At 35.8% G+C, this 19281-nt stretch overlaps 3 protein-coding genes and 1 long non-coding RNA gene across 5 annotated transcripts; 1 reads left to right on the top strand and 3 right to left on the bottom strand.

Moving 5' to 3' along the window:
- Positions 1-3142: 3142 nt before the first annotated feature.
- LOC137735050 (ribosomal lysine N-methyltransferase set10) lies at positions 3143-10270 on the bottom strand. 2 transcript variants are annotated; one of them, XR_011068607.1, is made up of 16 exons: positions 10163-10270; positions 9986-10076; positions 8996-9170; positions 8798-8903; positions 8218-8300; positions 7607-7633; positions 7332-7489; positions 7076-7189; positions 6922-7002; positions 6498-6559; positions 6037-6093; positions 5833-5904; positions 5433-5681; positions 5109-5224; positions 4872-4947; positions 3143-3551 (listed from the first exon to the last, which is right to left on the bottom strand). XR_011068607.1 is itself a non-coding variant. In XM_068474411.1 (16 exons), the coding sequence occupies exons 1-16, from the start codon at positions 10217-10219 to the stop codon at positions 3401-3403; spliced, it is 1707 nt and encodes a 568-aa protein (XP_068330512.1). In that variant the 5' UTR covers positions 10220-10270; the 3' UTR covers positions 3143-3400. The 2 variants fall into 2 exon arrangements, 1 of the variants encoding a protein (XP_068330512.1); XM_068474411.1 differs by having other exon boundaries at positions 4872-4979.
- Positions 10271-12671: 2401 nt separating this feature from the next.
- On the bottom strand, positions 12672-13603 carry LOC137734305 (uncharacterized). Its single transcript, XM_068473596.1, has 2 exons — positions 13268-13603; positions 12672-13184 (listed from the first exon to the last, which is right to left on the bottom strand). Exons 1-2 carry the CDS (start codon positions 13601-13603, stop codon positions 12672-12674), a joined length of 849 nt encoding a protein of 282 aa, XP_068329697.1.
- Positions 13604-13908: 305 nt separating this feature from the next.
- LOC137734304 (protein ANTAGONIST OF LIKE HETEROCHROMATIN PROTEIN 1-like) lies at positions 13909-15316 on the bottom strand. Its single transcript, XM_068473595.1, has 3 exons — positions 14843-15316; positions 14553-14778; positions 13909-14476 (listed from the first exon to the last, which is right to left on the bottom strand). Exons 1-3 carry the CDS (start codon positions 15314-15316, stop codon positions 14010-14012), a joined length of 1167 nt encoding a protein of 388 aa, XP_068329696.1. The 3' UTR covers positions 13909-14009.
- A 2037-nt stretch (positions 15317-17353) lies between these two features.
- LOC137733555 (uncharacterized) lies at positions 17354-18084 on the top strand. Its single transcript, XR_011068494.1, has 3 exons — positions 17354-17418; positions 17508-17624; positions 17947-18084. It is a non-coding gene; the product is annotated as an uncharacterized lncRNA (long non-coding RNA).
- Positions 18085-19281: the final 1197 nt, after the last annotated feature.

The raw sequence follows: 19281 nt of genomic DNA, 5'->3' as shown, positions 1-19281 counted from the left end.
GAATTTAGCAAAATTATGGATGGACCCATATTTGGATTGCGTGGTGGTGAAGAGGGTTGGAATTTAGGATTATTTTGTTTTTTGAATTTTGGGCTTAGCCAGCTAAATTAGGGATTCATTTTCTTACCAATGAGGATTAAGTTAGTTCTTTATACATATGATGCTTTGTAACTTGTAGAATGAGCATTCATATTTATTTAATAATTTTATTATTATTATGTAGTCTTATTCATTGCACAATATTCAACTAAGGAGGTGAAGAGATTAGTGTTCAAATTTATGAATTAAGGAACATAAATATGAAGGTGAGTAAAAAAAAGTTTGCAAAAACCATTTCCGTACACACACACATGCTAGTGTGTTATCTTTTAGTTACCTGGTGATCAAAGATACATGATAACTCATCGTTAAAATTTGATATTAAAACTACGTTCAAATATTATTCACTTTTAGTTGATAATGCAACCTAGCAGTCAGGTTACACGCATCTCAATCGCAAATACGGTCTCTCATGAGGTTACTGAAGAAAACTTCTAAACCACCTCCCATTCAACTGATCATATATATTTTTGGACTACCTACATTTCGTACTTTTTATGTTTAAAGTCATTTTCAAAATGTACTGCAGGTTTTTTTTTTTTTTTTTTTTTTTTTTTTTTTTTTCACATTACTCCTTAAGATTTTAAAATTGTAGCTATTTACACATGAAATCCATGACCAATTTAATATATAAACTAAATTTTCACAATATTTACTAAAAACTCATCAATTTAGTGAACATTTTATTTAATAAATTATTCGAATTTTCGCTATATTAATGACATAGTGCGCATGAAATCCATGACCAGTTAATATACAAACTGAATTTTCACAATATTTACTAAAAACTCATCAATTTAGTGAATAAACGCATTCAAATATGTAAAAAGTGTTAATTGAGACAATTTTAAATCTGAACAATGTAAGAAAATTAGAATATCATGATACATTTAGAATCAGCTGAAACTTGTAAAGAGGTAAAATGTAGTTAGCCCTCTATTTTTATACAAATTTTTTGGTCGGAATCTTTCTAGCACAATTTGTATACCAAAGTTAAATCATCAAGTTTACAAAATTTTCATTTTTTAAACATTCAACTCATGTACTTTTTTAGGCAGACAAAGGCCACGAGGCAGACTCACCGCTCATATATACTTACCACGGATTTGGATCCTCGCCGGATCCCCTTCCTCTAGATCCTAGTGATCGACGCACTTGGACCGTTGATCAAAAATCGTACAGCCACAATTTCTTTCTTTATTATATTTTTCACACAAAGTAAGGTTACTTTACTTTTAAAAATATAAAAAAGATTTGATTATAGCCGCACGATTTTTTGATCAACAGTCCACGTACGTTGATCCAAGATCCCAGGGAGAAGATCCGACGAGGATCCAAATCCACTTACCACCACCAACAAAACAACACACGTGGCAACATGTCAAACGACTTGCATGCATGCACAGTGACACCTGACACACACCCCCCTCTTGTTTTTTTTTTTTTTTTTTTCACTCCCTTTATCTTTGTTAACCCTTGATTGTGAGTTATTTAACATCCGAGCTAATGTATGAAACTGTGGAAAAAGCTTGGATTGTAGACAGTAAAACGGTAACAATAGCAGATACAGATTATAGCAGGCTAATCGAATCAGACGACGATGTTATGAATGGAAGTATTGGAAGTGATGGTGGTAAGAAGAAGAGTTAGAAGTGAGAGGCCAAAAGAGCCATGGAAAGGAGACTATGCCAACATCATTTTGTATGCAGGTCTTGATGCCATCATCACCTCCTCCTCTCTCATTTCTTCCATCTCTGCTAGTCGTATCTCCTCCGGTAATTAACTGTCTCATTATCCTTCTTTCTTCTTTCATATGCATGCTTGGTTTTTTTTTTCCTATGACCTTTAGAATTTGCTTGTATAATCGACATTGTTGATTTGATGAATTGTCATTTGATTCTCTAAGTTGAATGGTTTATAAGAGCAATTATACATAAGCACTTGTTTATTTGTCATAGATAATCACGCGACGCGACAAATAATGACATGGTTGAATACAACAGGTTGTAGCCAATAATTATACTTAAAAGAGTTAAGAGGTATTGACGAATCCATTAGTACTCCGAAGTTTTCTCAAATTTTATTTAGTGTTTTACAACTCAGAAAAGGATTACGAAATCAGAAGCCAGGTGAAATAACATCTTTCTAGTGTGGAACTGGAACATACACACACGCACACACACCCACCAAGGTGACTACATTAATTAGCATCTTTATTCATCTCCAACTACTGTGTTTTGTAGTGGATGTGTTGGTGCTTGGATTTGCAAACCTTGTGGCAGATGGAATATCGATGGGTATGCTTGCCCTTCCTGCATAATCTAAAGCAAATACTTAATTTGTGCTAAGGACTAAATATATGAAGTTGTCCATTACTTTGTACTAGGTTGTGAGCATTTTTGCAAAATACAATAACATCTTGGTGCGGGAGAAGATGGTGGCTCAAGGAATGCTGCCGACCGATAAAGCAGAAAAGCCGTGGAAGAATGGCCTTGCCACATTTCCAGCCTTCCCTGTGTTTGGCAGTGCTCCTCTCCTATCATTCATCGTCCTCATTCCGTTTACAAACAACGATTCAGTTAAGTTTGTTGGCGCTTGTGTCCTGTCTGCAATTGCCCTCGCGCTTCTGGGGATTGCTAAGGCCAAGATTGCAGGCCAGACCTAGGCATTCTCTGTGGCGATTACTCTCTTCAATGGCGCCATTGCTGCAGCCGCTGCGTATGCAGTAGGCTGGACACTTAAGAATGTAGCTCGCCTAGAAGCCTGAAGACAGCACACAAGAAAAGAAAGGCTGCTTCGTTTGAACAAATTTGGAGGCCTTTTGTGGGGGCTATGAACTACAAAGTTGCCATGAAAGTTTAGAGCTAAAGTGGCAACGGTCCATGGTGGCTGTGTTGCTGCATTGTGGGTACCAAGTGCATCAACAACCAACAGCCGCCCATGCACATGGTTGGTGGCTGTCAGCTGGCGCCACATTGTGGGCAGTACGTGCATCAAAACAGCCACCCGCGTGCATGGACGATTGTCAGGCACCAAAACTGCCATAATTTGGTATTTTCTTTCACTGTGGAATAACATGTCTCGAAGTTTAACATAGATTAATACCCAAAAGAAGTTGGGAAGCAAAACTTTGGCCACTACTTGGATGCGGGTAACAAATAATGACTAGCATGAACCAAAAAGAATAATTACAAGCACTAGCCGGTTCAGAAAGCACTTCTAGGCTTCTAGCTGTGTACAGAAGGAGCTTTTATTACGAACATCCCAAATCGGAAACTAAGGCTTGCATGATTTAACACAGTCAGTTCCCTTCGCTGAGGGCTAATTGCAGGGCGTGTTCCGCTTCCTTGAGGAACAGTCGAGTGAGTTGCTTCTGCCCACGTCTATAAATTACACTAGACCACACGTTTCGAGTCATCGACTTGAGTCGTGCAACGCCGTCCGTCTCTCCGCTGCAGCCATCAACGGAAAAAGGAAATCCAAGATTAACACAAACATATTGAGTGCTTCTATAGGCAAAACGCACGAGAAGATGAATATGTTGCAGAAATGCGGAAGCTTGCCAGATAGGCTCCATAACACGGTAACAAGATTTCGAAGTTTGTAAGAGCTCCTACTTCTAAACAACGCATGAAAAACTTCGAATTTCAAAGGCTCCTTCTCGTGTTAGAACAGGAAATCAGTTCAATGCTATTTGTAGGATTTTTGTTCTATCATATCCTAGAATTTGAATGACATCACAATAATTCTTTTAGGAGAAATTAGGTTCCCATCCCTCTTTTTTCAACTCCACTGATTGAAACCTTACTCCTTTTCAAATTTTAATCAAGGTCCCTTGGTTTTAATAAACATCATTAATTATTTCAATAATAAAATATTTTACATATCAAGATAATTAAATTTTATTTCAAAATTATTCATTTAGTGTTAGAAACGTTACATTTGATATATTTATATTTATGACTAAATTTTGTATCATATATTTTTATTTTTAGTTTGTACCCATTTTAATTTGCAACCTTTTTTTCTTAAATTGTGCCAATTTTCTATTCAGCTTTAGTTTGTACCCATATATTAATTTCTTTTTGTGTCCATATTTTTCAAACTTTTATTTGTACTCATATTTTTTTGACCTTTTATTTGTACCCATAATTTATTAATAATGTACCCATTTGTCTTTAAAAAGGCACCACTTTGTTAACTTATATGTAAAAATGTACCCGTTTTTTTTGTTTTTTTGTAAGTACCATCTCTTTTGTGTAAAATGTACCCATTGTTTTTTTCTAAATGAAATGTACCCATTATATAAAACGTATCACCATTTTTTGTATAAAATGTACCAACTTTTTGTATGTAAAATGCATCATATAAAAATTACTAATTTTTTTGTATGTAAAATGTCATTAATATAAGTAATGACAAATCATGGTTTTATTTAAGTATAATTTCTTTTAATATTTTCAACAAATTATGGAATATATTTAAAATCTCATTAATATAAATGACTACAAATATCAAATTTTAATTTAAAATTTATAATAACCTACATAGAAATACGCATTTATTTCAGGGACTTCAATAAAAAATCGAAACCAAGTTTCAATAAAAAAAAAGTTGATAAATAGGGTTTGCATCCAAAATCACTCAATTTTTGACCATCCTCAATCGATAAACATGGTGCAGCTTAAGTTTTCATGAACACCGAAATAAAATTTGGCGAAGATGGTACCTTAAATTGCATGAGAGAGGAGTCATTTTGGCGAAAATGGTACCTTAAATTGTTCTCGTTCTGCTGGTTTGCACTTTCAGTAATACGTGTCTTTTCAAGCAAAATGGTGTCGCTGTCCTCTGTACCAGAAGACTCTTGAAGATCCGTCATCCTTGCGTGTTGGAAATCCGGTTAGGCAACTAATAATACAACTCTTCTAAAAGTAGCATGTATATAGGCATGCGGATTGAGAAGTTGATCTTAATACATTGCTAAATAACACATGGTTCCTACTAGTTACCTCATGTTAAGAAGATCAACGAGTATTTGCAAAGCTCCGGAATCACCACAAGCTTCCCATACTGCTGCTTGAACTTCTGAATCAGATGGTTGCCTCCCCTCTCTTGATTGTACAAGCTTCAAGATAAAATAAATTTAATTAGGATATTAATCAGGGAAGTAAATGATTCGAAACAGATGTGCATTGCAACTTCAGGCCGATTGAAACAATATTAAGTATATAATTAGACACTTGACAGGTAGTATACACCATGACTAAAAAGTCAAAAACTCAAAATGGCAAAGGTATTTGATGGAAGGAAATACATAGCTGCAGAACTGTTACCTCTTCCAGCAGCGAAGAAACCTGAAATAGCTCATCCTCCGTCATGGCTATAGTCCTCAAGGCTGTCAAAAAGCTTTCAGGAAAAACCAACCTGTGCGAGTACGATGGCATCTTTCGCTGACCACTCCAACTATAGCTGCATACATGGTCGATTTTGCACTTCTCACTTCCTTCAGTATTTGAGTTGCCTACTGGGAAAAAGCCATGATCCAGAAAACTTCTAGGTAACAGACACCTCATTTCAGCTTTCTGTGAACAACCAGGTTTATGAATAATGAAGCAAAATTTGCATTGGAAACAAACAAAAAAAATAAGAAATATTTCCGTGTATGCCATTAAATTTACAATCGCGTTACTTATTTTCTTTCTTAATGAAATTCAGAAACAGACAATAGCTGACCTGTGCTTCGAGAAGCTGTGCTTTCGAGTCAGCAAAGGGAACATTTTGAATGGCTTCTACTGGATAATGAACCTGAATAAATCAAATAGAGTCGAATTTAGTTCTCTGGATATTTAAGACATTATTACTATTGTGAACGAGTAATTTAAGAAACCAATGAGCATTCAAGACAAGTCACAAGATATTCCAACATAGAGGCACTACCATGAGATAGTCATCTGGATTACCATCAAGGACAAAACCATACAGATAAAGTAGTTCCTGCATCAAACACAGACAAGGGCTCGGACTCAGAAAGTTGATCGAGCTTTTTAAATGATAAAATGGATCAGGAAAACAAGATATGGGATAGCAGAGAAAAAGTAGTTTCGTCAATTTAAACTGGAAAAATAAGATTTCTGAACAAATAAACAACGATGGCACGCCAGAACTAAGTGAAATCAGTAGGACTCATAGGCCTAAGTAAGAATGTATGCTCAATGCATGAAAATGTTGACATTCAATGCAATACAGGCAACCATTTTGACGAGATTATGTAAGTTACTAGGATGAAGGCCGAGTCTGGTGGCACCTGTTAGGAGGTATGCAGAGTACGAGAACTACAATGTTAAAAGTAACTTCGGTATCAGAAACAAAGGAAAAAAATACGAGACACCAGACTGTACCTCGTTCCCTTTGCTACCATAACTTATGGAAATTTCTGCGTCAACCTGCAAGGGTTGTCCAGCTTTCCAATTGAAGAGAGAGAATATCATGGTAAGTAAAACAGCCTAGCTAATTAGACCAAAGAACAGAAATGAAAACAAGTATAATTATCCCTGAAACCAAGAAAACAAGTATAGTAACAAGTCATAGAAACTGTCACATTTACATACTTTTATGTAATGAGATTAAAATTCTGCTAAATATAAAAAGATAGAAGAAGTGACAACAAGTACTGCAAAAATTCAATAGCAACAGCCACGATGAGATAAACTTGTGTTATGAAACGAATATAAGATATTATGAGTGTGTAATTAAATACGCAGTTACTTTTCAGCTAGAAAAGGAAAAAGGAAAAAGGAGAAACTGATATTAAGAGAATGCTACCCGAGAGAAGATACATAGAATTAGGAACTCCAGTTATCGATCCAGTTTCGTCAACTTCCCATGTTGCTGCTGCCTTTATATCTGAAGAGCCACATATTTCAGCAAGGTTTACAGAATAAAGACTCTCCAAACGCTTGATAAGCAACTGGCATACCATGGTTGCAAAAGTCAATGCCAGGAACAAGACCCTCAACCCAGACAGTCTCTTTTTGTTTAGGCGTGGATGTCACTTTACTAACTGGAATATCAACCCCTTCAACATGACATCCTAAATAGAGAAATCACTAATGTTCGAATAAACAGAAATATTTTGTATCAACAAATACCAAATCAAGCACCTAGTACACACTAATAAAGTATATCTGAAGATTTGGCATGAGAAATTAGTGACGGGAAAAAATTGACCTAACCTTTTTCATCTTTGCCATTAACCAACTCTTCTTTGCAAATATTAGTAGAAACCTCAATATTTTTGCCATCTGAAGCACTGCCTTCTTGAATTTTGGGAAATACATAAGAATATGGAAGGGGAATGTTTAAAGCACGGGTCCAAAAAAGAGAATTTGACCTAGCATGACAGCAATTGTAAAACATAAGGAACAAAGTCTAAAGCACCATGAAGACATTATTAAGGAGAGGATTCAATTTTAAAAATCATTTGATTATTTGCAAAGATGGTACCTACCAGAGGAAATCTTCAAAGCACACATCTCTGAAAAAGAAAGAACAGGTATTGTATAGGATCAGTAATTAATCATAGTAAATTCTTAGGATGCATATAACTTATTCGAATGTCTATCCTTCTGAATGTTGTTCTACATGCAATTTTACATAGCATCTTACAAGAGTATACGCCTCATTCACTTGTAACATAATGACAATGGAATGCTTAATAGCATGAAAAAATTGGACAGTCTGCCATAAGATACCATATTTCAAGAGTCTGACCATTAAAGAGATGATCAATTCATTGACAGTAGCATAAGCATGCAGATACCGGAATACTAAATGATGAAAAAACTATGAAGCTTCATATGTCCACCAACTGGATAGATTCCATGATAAATTGCGGTCTACATTCTAATAGTCTTATATAACCAAATAATGTTTTCCAGTTAACCAAACTTTCACAAGATTTCAACAGCTGCTATATATTTGTTGATCCAACACTAGTTAGGAAATAGTCACAAGACTGGGCACGACAAGCACCACAAGAAAAGAATGGAACTAATTATTTCTAAACCAATCATTCGTATCATACGCTACATCTGTGATTTCTAAAATATATTTACACACCTTTCCAAATCCCTGTCCAGAGTTAACAGTTTCTTCACCAGAGCCTTCAGTTTATTATCATATAAAGACACCAAGCTTTTCTTCTGTAAGATAAACCCATCCTTGGTCAGATATATTACTACTTAAACCCTATTTGACAGAACTATATATCAAAATTGACATCTAGATACTTTGTAAAACCATATAAATCAAACAAAACTTTGGCATGCTTGCTGGGAAGCCAAATGAGCTTAGAGTGAAAAAGTTGTGATACCATATACATATAATTTCCAGCATGAACATCAATACAAATTTAACCTAAAATCCCAACAAATGATAGCACCAATATCACAAAAATTAAACTCCAACTTAAAAGTCTGCTGCGCACCTGAATACTCGTTAAAAATTAAAAGCATTTGCTGGCATGTCATAAGCAAATTTTTCTAAAACATATTGTACATATTATCTATACCTTTCACCATCTTAGAAGAACCATAACAAGCCATCATTGGATGGAGTTTCCCACGTCAGATGGCATGTGTATATACAACCTACATTTGACTATTTAAATATGATGGCCAGATGCCCAAAAATCTTTTACCTGCAGTTCCGTTGCTCGATACAATGTTGTCCCTTTTAGCTCCAAAAGCTCATCATCAGTAAACCAAAGTGGATTGCCAAAAGTGGTCGGAAGCATATCAAGGTACCTGATGTTATCTTCCACCCAAGAGAAGCTTAACTACCAAAGAAGTGAGAAATTTTGGTTTTGATAATTCAACAAAATGAAATCTATACATACGGTTTCCAAGAAGAATTCTTGCGGAGGCGCTCCACTGTGAGATATAAGATCATCAAGAACCTATCATCTACATCTCCTTCTTCAAACATTGCTCTACATTCTGGTCCAAGAAGAGGGTCTTGCAAAACTCTCATCGGAGTTATTGCTAGATCCAGAGGAACAACTAATAGAACCCCTGATATTTATTTCCCAAAATAAATAAATCAAAATTATGCTCCAAATATAAGATTGTTACACCTTAGAATTTCCCACATTAAAAAAGAAAAACAGAATATCCCAAACTGGTGTATGAATTTTAAGGACGAACCCCTTACAAGGTGGTTTTATTAGGACACATGACAAATCTATTTGTACCCAAGGATTCTTATTTCGGGGTGGACATGAACGGTTTGGCTGAATAAGGAAGTTAAAGAAATGAAGTAGCCCCTGGGGGGTATGTATATGCCCAAGAGACTTTCTCCAGTTTCCAAATTATAGTACTTAAGCTGCTGAGCAGATTGCAAAAAAAAAATTACGAAAAAATCTTGTATAACTAAAATGAACAAATGTGAGTGGCTGTTTACCTCGGTACTAAATGTGAATGGCTGTTTACCTAAGTAGTTATGGTAATCAATACATTTCAATCATCTTCAATCCTTTCGTTATATCTATAGTTAAACTAGACAAAGAACAAGATAAATCAGGAACAATTACTGTTTGACACAAAATATAGTATGTAAATAACCCATATATTTATATCCAGTTGCTTGAGTTACCTGCCTTTTTGTTCGGGTTAAGAAATCAAGTCCATGTTTACTCAATTTATCAAATTGCCTAAAATTTGAGCATAAGTTCGAGTTGATAAGGTTTGTCCAACCCAAGAAACCCATAAAATCGAGTTGTTCGGTTAATTTTGCCCTTATGGTTTTCAAAGAATGCAGCTTCTGACACTCAGAACATAGATAAACAAAAACCCAGTTTACTTATCCCTAAAAGGAAGAAGTGGGTTACCATCAGAAACATCATTAGCCGAAAATATGCCAAACCCTTTGTTGGAATCGGAGTAGTTGATCTTGCACCCGCGTAGCTCCGCTCCATTAACCTGAATTTGAAAACCCAAATGATAAAAAATAAAACCCAGTTGCACTATTGATTAGTGAATGATTTCACATAGGAAATTGTAGGAACCTGTAACCAGTGGAGGAATCGTTCGAGCTTGGCCTCTTCCCGTGAGCTTGTTGCCATTGCTGTGTGTGTTAATGCGAGAGGGAGAGTGCGGTTTCGCGAAATAGCAGCTTCTAGTGTTTCTGTATCTTTTGTCTACAGAAAGGCTTTAGAGGTCACGTGCCGATGGGACACCAAATTTTTAAATCACATTCATAAATTAAAGGATGTATTTCTAATAAAAAATAAGTACGTTAATTAATATTTAAGTAATAATTTAAGACTAATACTAGGGTTTAGTGACACATCCTTTAGTCTCCGTAGCACTACTCATAATCTAATTATAAACAACTAGGTCATTTGGTTTAAAAATTTTGTCTCTCTAAGATTACATTCCTAAAATATGAACCAAAAGTGGTATACCACTCATATGAATGGTGGAGAAATAAATGACAATATAATTTATTTCCTTTGTAAAAACTATCTTTGAATGGTGGAGAAATTTTTATGTGTGCTCGAAACACAAAGTAGTATATCACTCGTATGATATAAATAGATTACAGAGTTGATATGTCCCACTTTAAGATGTGTTTGATAATAACTCTCTATTTAAACTATGACACGTGATTACATTAAAAACTATCTCTTAATTGTATTCTAAAGAATAGGCAGTTTGATCATTAAACAACGTAGCATTGGTTTCTCATGATATAAATCAATCATTTTGATGTCAATCAAAGATCATCGCAAAATTTCCCTAATCAGAGAGAGAGTTTAGTTATCCAACTATAACCAATAAAATCGACGAACCTCGTGTGTCGATGAAACACTAAATTTTCAAAGCAAAAAACAAGTGGCTAAATAACCTTATTTGTGTTGCAATCCTATTAGATTAGAAATGTGATTGTGTATATCCTAGTAGATATGGGAATGTATATTATATTCCTATTAGGAATAGATTACCTATTAAACGTTGTAATTCTAAAAGAAAAGGTTTTTACCTATCATACTACTATAAATAAAGGCACAATGGAGTGGAATAAACACACCCACAATTACACATCTTTCTCTTCTTCTCTCTATGCTGCACCTTTCTCTCTCTCTATGGCCTCCATAATTGTTCAGTAAATATGTCTACAACACGTTATCAGCACGCTATTGACGCTGCACTAACAAGAAAGTTTATTCTTCAATCAGGGGAGTATTACGTTTTAACCATTCTTTTTGTGATTAATTTATTATTTTGAATTGATCTACATGTTATTGATTCAATTTAATTTTTCTTTGTTGAATATGATACAACGCATTGGAGATGCAATTCCGGCTTTCTAAGAAGGATCTTCTACAAATTCAAAGGCTTTTGTTGTTTTCTGCCAATCAGGTATACTTAAAATAAAGTAAGATATTTGAAACGACCATGTAGCATGAAAACATTCCTCATGATGCATGAACCCCCTACATTTATATTTACTTTCCGATATATATATATATATATATATATATATTCTATATATGTTTCATATATTTGTTTCATGCATTACACAATTATGCTATGTGGAATTTGTGAGTTAAAGAATATAAATAAATTATAAGCAATTTAGGGTTTGTCAAACCCTAACTATGTCGAAAGAAAAAAAAAGGAAAAAACAATTTGTTGTTGAGCCGCGTGCCGTCACGCCAAACTCACCCCAAGGCGAGCCTGCAACTCGAGCCTTGGGCGCTGGAACTATAAGGTAGCGTTTGGTACGCAGACGGGACGGGACGGGACGCGACGCGACGGGATGGAACGGGACGGGACGGGATGAAACAGATGTTCTGTGTTATGTTTGGTACGCGCAGGACGGAACAAGACGGTTGTTCCGTCCTGCATTTGGTAGCACATGGACGGAACGGAACTAAAAGATAAAAATGACTAAAATACCCATGTTCCGCTGTTGTTTGGTACAATTTTATGGGCAGAACGGGACATGACTCTTTCTTTTTTTTTTTTTTTTTTTTTAATAAGTTGTTCAAATTTGAACACTATTATCCATTATTTGTTTTTCTTGGTCCAAATTTTAATAGGTATATGTTGTGTTTCACATGCAAATTGCAAATTGACAAACCCATCAAATTTTATTGTGCAAATTGCAAAACCCACACCCCAATTCAATTTTTAGTCCCTAATTTTGGTCCTTTCAATTGTGGGTTGTTGTTCAGGGAGTTTAGGTTCTACAAACATTAGAATTGGCCTTGTTTAGAAGGACACCCCTCTAAATATTCCCCATTACAGGAACAAGGCAAACCACATAAGAGCACATTACAAACGTTGAAAAATATATAAGTTTAATGATCATGCATATCGTAAACATTTTAGGGTTTAAACATTTAGAACTTAAACAAAGAAAATGAAATATGCATAACTTAAACATGAAATATCCGAAATCAAACATTCGTCCTGACTTAAAAAACAAATAATGTCTTGCTAAAGTAATAATGAAAACACTTAGAAGTTGATAAAGTTCCCCATACTAAAACCACAAATACTAAAACCTCAAAGGCTCTCCATAAACACTTTAATGAAATCTGGCTTCTGTGAGTCATCCAAGGTGGTCCAAATACCCATCAGATCGGTATCTTTCACTAACTTCATTGAAATTCTTAACACCTGATCGTATGGGAGACTCATGGCCTGAAGCTCAGAAGGTAGTCTAGCTTTTGCTTCTCTAAAAGTAAAACTTTCACCTAATTTCTTCATTTCAGTAACAGCTTTATTCCAACCTTCATTGATAACAGATGCAATATTTGCATCACCATCATTCCTGCTCCTCTTCCTCTTCCTAACAAGTTGAGAAACACTAGATGTAGCAACAGAAGGAGATGGGGTAGGTGAAAGCGGAGGTATCTCAGAAGTCTCACAATCCTCACTTTCCAAACCCATATTTTCAATTGCATCTGCTGCTGATTCAGCAATGCTACCCGTGGCTCGGTCTCTCCCAAACACCGTACATAGCCGTAGATACAACGGGAATGGCTTATTTGGTTTGCAAGATGCATTGGGATGTTTCTACAATAAGAACCCAAAAAAATCAAGGTTAAGACTTTCAAAGCAACTAATTGATAAAGAATAAGAAGAAAAAAAAAATTTACCTTCACCCACTCCTGTAGTATTTCGTCACTATCCACAACAACACATTTTTTCTCATCATCCCAACCAAATCCAGATGTATTCATCATGTCATATGCAGACGAATACTTTTCTTTCAGACGCTTCAATTTGTTTTGTATATGCTTCGGCTCTATGTTAATGCCAGGAATCTGTTCCCTCATCTTGGAGGCAACCGTTACAAAAGTACCAGCCTTAAAATTGCCGGTCTCACACCTAACACCATCAGCAACCATCTCCTCGAGGATGGTAAGTAGTACATCCTCCTCATGATCAATCCAATTACGTGAGGTGGCCATATAATCTATCAAATAAGCCATATATTACACAAGTAACACAAATAAATTTATATTAGTTGTACTAATCAATTACCAAATCAAATAAGCCAAATCAAATGACAATGACTAAATTTATATTAGTTGTACTAATCAATTACCAAATCAAATAAGCCAAATCAAATGACAATGACTAAATTTATATTAGTTGTACTAATCAATTACCAAATCAAATGACAATGACTACACCCTAATTTTAAAATTTATTAAAATTTAGTAACACAAATAAACATATCAAATAAGCCATAACATCTAGATAACTCTCAATTACCATATTACAATAACAAACATCTCAATAGTCTTGATGTTACGAATTTTCAAGCCAATTACAACAACTAAATTGAGTCCACATCTAAAAGACAATTACAACAACTACCATGTTAACCAATTTTCAAGCCTTCCTTCCTCTCCACTGATCATATATTTCTCTTGCAAGATCATCCCTCCATTGAGTCCATATTTGGCTTGACTCAACGGTTTCAATGTAGGCTAATACTTCTGGTAAATCTTCCCCTATAGGTAATTCATCAAATGCAAGCCTTGCATTTTCTTTAGGATCAACTGCCATATACATTCTGATAAAATTATGAAGTAAACTACATGCGGTGATCATTCGTCCCTGAATCTTGATTGGATAGTGGGAAGGACTTCGTAAGATAGCCCAACGTCGTTTGAGGAGGCCAAAACATCTCTCAATGACATTCCTAGCACGTGAGTGTTTCATATTAAAATATTCTTCATGATTCCTAGGTGCACGTGAATTGTTTTCCCACTCTTGCAAATGATATCTAGTGCCTCTATACAGTGCCAGAAAACCCTCACCATTCGTATATCCGGAATCAACCAAATAATATGTACCTATATTAGTTGATAATAAATTTTAGTTGTTGGCCAACAAAGGTAAGGAAAAATACTAGGTGCTTGTTTATCTTACCAGTTGGGACCTTGAGGCCATTAGCTCTAGTAACAGCGTCACCAAGAACTCTCGAATCAGTAGCTAATCCCTCCCAACCGGATAACACATATACAAATTTGAGGTCGTGTGTGCATACGCCTAACACATTAGTTGCTATATGACCCTTCCTTGTTCTATATCTTGGTCTATCGACATCAGGCACAGTGACCCCTATGTATGTTCCATCTAGCGCTCCTAAGCAACCCTAGACAAAAGAAAAACTTATATTAATTAGCAATTACAAATAATTATGTTATTAATGATTTTACTATGATTATTAACTTAAAGCATTTCCATCTCGATTCCGTGCAATCCTCTGGGATAGGGGTTGGTTTTGCAAACAACATATCTTGCAAACTGAGTAATGTACGCAATACTCTACGGACATATCGACTAATAGTTTCACCAGACCTAAAAAATCTAACTTGCATTGACCTATTTTTATTGTGGTGGGCTAATATGTTAACAAAAGTAGCTACTTGCTCCTCTATTGTAACTTGACCATCATCTACCAATCCCCCACGAGTTTGTAGTAAATCACATAAAACTGCAAATGCATTCCTATCCATTCGTAGCTCCCACAAACAGTTTGTATCACTCAATCGCGTGATACGATTTATTTCCTCTCTCCTAACATGAAGTCTAACAAATGTCCTCTGCTCTAAACTAGCTATTTCCCGTTGTCTCCTTTGTTGTTGTCTATACCTCAACAATTGTGCATTCATAGTAAAGACTTGTGCCATTATAATCCAAACGTTCAAAAGAACAAAGAATTGAGTCTCATATTCATCCATACCTTCACATGCAAAAAAACAACACATGAATGAGTGGAGTATCAACATACGCTAAATTCATTTTAGATACTTGGACTTGGTAATAATGATAATATAATGTATGATAAAAAGCAAGACCCAACAAACTATACAACGCAAAATAGTTCACTTGGAGAGTTTGGTTTAGACTAATGAAGTAAGTCATTGAAATTAAAAGGAAGTAATAATATATAATGTTTATGGACGTTACTTTCTTGGCCTAAAACCATTGAGCCATATGATCCAGTGCCAGTGTATGGACCGGACCATACTAGTCCATATAACTATCATGTTATATTTTATTATAGTTAAGCAATGATGAAAACCAAAAGAACGAATTTTTATGTACAGAGATAGAACATTACCATAAGAAAAAAAGGAATGAAGTCCTCAAGAAACGTTGGCTACCAAAAGGGAACCAGCAACTCAGCTTATTTATGTGCCACAAAATTCCCAACTGCACTGATTAGAGTGCTAGAATATGGCAAGTTGTAAGCGGATATACCTGCAATAACAAACTAACATTTAATATGAAAAATTAGGAAAGTAGAAGTAAGATCAGTCATGTCTCATAATGAAAAATAGAAGACTAATAAACAACCACGAGGCACAAACCCTTGCCTCTCAAAAGTTAAACAGAGTATTATCAGCATTTGATTGCCAACAATAACATAGAAACTGTAATGCAGACAGCGGGCAAGTAGGTTGGTAGAGATTAAGAATAACTGAGACCACATACGTGACTAACATATGAACATATTTTGCAAAAACTATTTGGCCCGTGCAAGAGTCTGGATACCAAGAGCCAATCAATCGAACGATATAGTTTGATTGATTATCAAGGTTCCAAAGTAATATGATTATATTGGATATGACATTACCTCCATAAAGCATTGTGCAGCATAAATTCCTCATACCTATCAATCCAATCTTGTATATGTCCCTTACAATTACAACTGAAGTCCTTTCCCCTAACTTCACAGATCAAGTTTGACTTGATTTCAAACATGCAACAATTAAGTCCTCTCCCCTCATTTTTTTCGTGTACCCTATTTTTTCTACATTCTCATTTCCTAACTTTCCTTTGCAAAACTAAAGCAGACCACTTAGTTTCCTGATAAAGGCATAGTTCAGATGATTTGAGCATGACATCACAAAACTGTTTTGGCTTTCTAAGGGTTGTCTGAGTGTCAGTTAGGGGATCAATGGTTTGGAAAGCTGCAAACGAGATTGGGCCTGTTTTTCTCTAATTGCTATATTTACAAAAATATAAATCAATACAGCTCTGGAAACAAGATATGTTTGAAAGAAATGTTCACAAAGACAAAAATCATTAGTCATTACAATCCAATTACAGGCATGATTACTTCAAGCTAAAACTTAAGACAAACACGACAGCGCGTTCAACGAACGAAGACGACAAAAAGTCAAGAGAAGTGCAAAAGCTAGCCTATTATAACTTTTGAAACCTCTAAAACACGAGCGATGAACAGCTAAATCCTGAAATCTACTAAGACCTAAAGGCATTAACAAAACCAGCTCACTCACTTCAAATCAATATCCATACAAATATGATAAAGTCAACAAAACCCAAATTGCTTACCTTTCCTATGAGATAGAAAGGAGAAAGCTTTATCTTTCAAGCAAACACCCACAGGAACAACAACCCTGTTACCCAGAAAGCAAGAAAAACACCTCAAAGGAGAAAACCTAAATCAGATCAAAGTACCAAAACCCTGATGCCCAAAAATCCCCTTTTTTCCCATTTCACAAAATACAAATTACAGATTGATATGTATTTACTCAAGAAACAAAATCAGAACCATACAACTCAACAATCAAGAACACAAAGGCATCCAAGAAACACCAAATTGACCAAATTGACCGTCCAAAAAGACAGATTGAAAGCGGAAACAGAAACCAAAGAAAAAAATGTACCAGACCCAGATGAGAAATCGCCAAAAAAAACTAGGCCTGGTTCCTTGTGGCCAAGTGCCCGAAGTGGTTTTCAGTTTTTTGTGTACCAAGATGAAGTGAGTGATTCAGAATAATTTCATTATATGCATATCATGTCTTGACTTCCTCAAAGATTTGACCTTGTGGTCTCTTTTTGACATGGCAGATTTTCTTATATGGTGGCTATTCCAAAGAAGTTTCATCTGATAAAACTGGCTCCGAGAAGGGAATTGTTCATTCAGACTTGTGGTCCCTTGATCCTAGGACTTGGGAATGGAACAAGGTTCTTACTTCGCCACAGTTTTCTTTTATTACTGTGAATGGAACATGACATGATTGTCTAACACTTACCCTCCCATACTCGGATGTTGAATATTCTGCTGTGTAAAAGTACCTGTTATACTACTTTTGGGTAGAAGAACATGTATGCAGGTTTTACATTGTGGAAGCTATGCTGTGGTTTTGTGTTGATCACTCTGAAGCTTTTGTACACTGATTACTCTATTTCTAGTTTCCTTGCATGCATATTTAATGATGAATAGCAACTTACATTTAGCAGCTTGTAAGTTTGAGATTTTTTTAATAACTGTAAACTCATATTATAGGTGAAGAAAAGTGGGATGCCTCCTGGACCTCGTGCTGGGTTCTCTATGTGTGTTCATAAGAAGCGAGCTTTGCTCTTCGGGGGTGTGGTGGACATGGAAGTTGGAGGTTAGTTTTTTCTTTCTACCTATCTTATTTCACTAGGCAATATAGTCCTGGCTTGAAGATACGATTGGCTTCCAATTAGACAACCATCGGTGGTAAGCCTCACCTAAATATTTTTATGTTTTATACATTTTACAGTTTGAGATTATCGTACAATCAGCTGTAAGCTATTTTTTATTTTATTTTTTCGAAAGATCAGTTGGTATTTTGCTGCACTCTAGTTGATACAAAATATCAAACACAAACAGAGAACAAATAAAAAGAGAACAAATAAACAGATAACAAATACATAAACAGAGAACAAATAAAAAACATTTGAACAATCGAAGAAAGAGAGACCGAGAGCTACACGAAAACAGATCGAACCTGGAACGGAGATGCAGAGTTGAAGATGCTACGGAAGAGGATGAGGAGGAAGGTTCGCAGAGCTGCTACACGGAAGATGCAGAGGTGAAGAGGCTACAGGGAAGAAGATGAGGAGGAAAGGGAAGATGCAAAGGGAGGAACACGACGGCTGAGAAGAAGAGGGATAGTTTTTAGGGTTTGTTATATGATTTTTGATGTAAATTTTGAAAAAGACAAGGGGCATTTTTGTCTTAAAATTTTGGAAATTTCTGTCCCACAGACATGGAACAACCCGTTCCAGGGTGAGGGTGTGGAACAAAAAATCATCCAAAACTTGTTCCGTGGAACAGCGCGTTCCACTCATTTTAGGCGCACCAAACGTGGGACGGAACGCCTCGTCCCACTCTGTTCCGTCCCGTCCCGCGTACCAAACGCGACCTAAGGTAACAGGCCTTTAGGCTTTGTTGCATGTATTAGACTAGGCCCAACTGATTGGGTTCCTTGATGCTGGGCTTCGGCCCCGCGACCTCTGACCCAAAAGCCAGCCCAGGCTGGGCTTTTGCTCACACCTTATGCCACACTTCCTGCAACGCTTATACTGATGGCTCCTGGCCCGCTAATCTACAATCAAATTGGGCTATTATGCAACCGTGTAATGTAACCCAAGGCCTGCAATTTTTGCAGGGCTGTGTATTGCAACCAACCAAAGTGTGTTGGGCTGCATTCTTTTTCGACCCAATGCTATTTTTTTGGCATTTTAAATAATTTAAACCCGAATGTTATTATTATTTTTGCTTCTACGATTGACCTCGAATGGTCTCGAACTATTAACTTAATTAAAAAGGACTTGCAGTCCATTAATCTGATAATGAATCCAAAATTATTGA

This window comes from Pyrus communis, chromosome 5, assembly GCF_963583255.1.
Source record: "Pyrus communis chromosome 5, drPyrComm1.1, whole genome shotgun sequence".
Taxonomy (NCBI): Eukaryota; Viridiplantae; Streptophyta; class Magnoliopsida; order Rosales; family Rosaceae; genus Pyrus; species Pyrus communis.
This window is presented reverse-complemented; position numbering and strand designations above follow the sequence as displayed.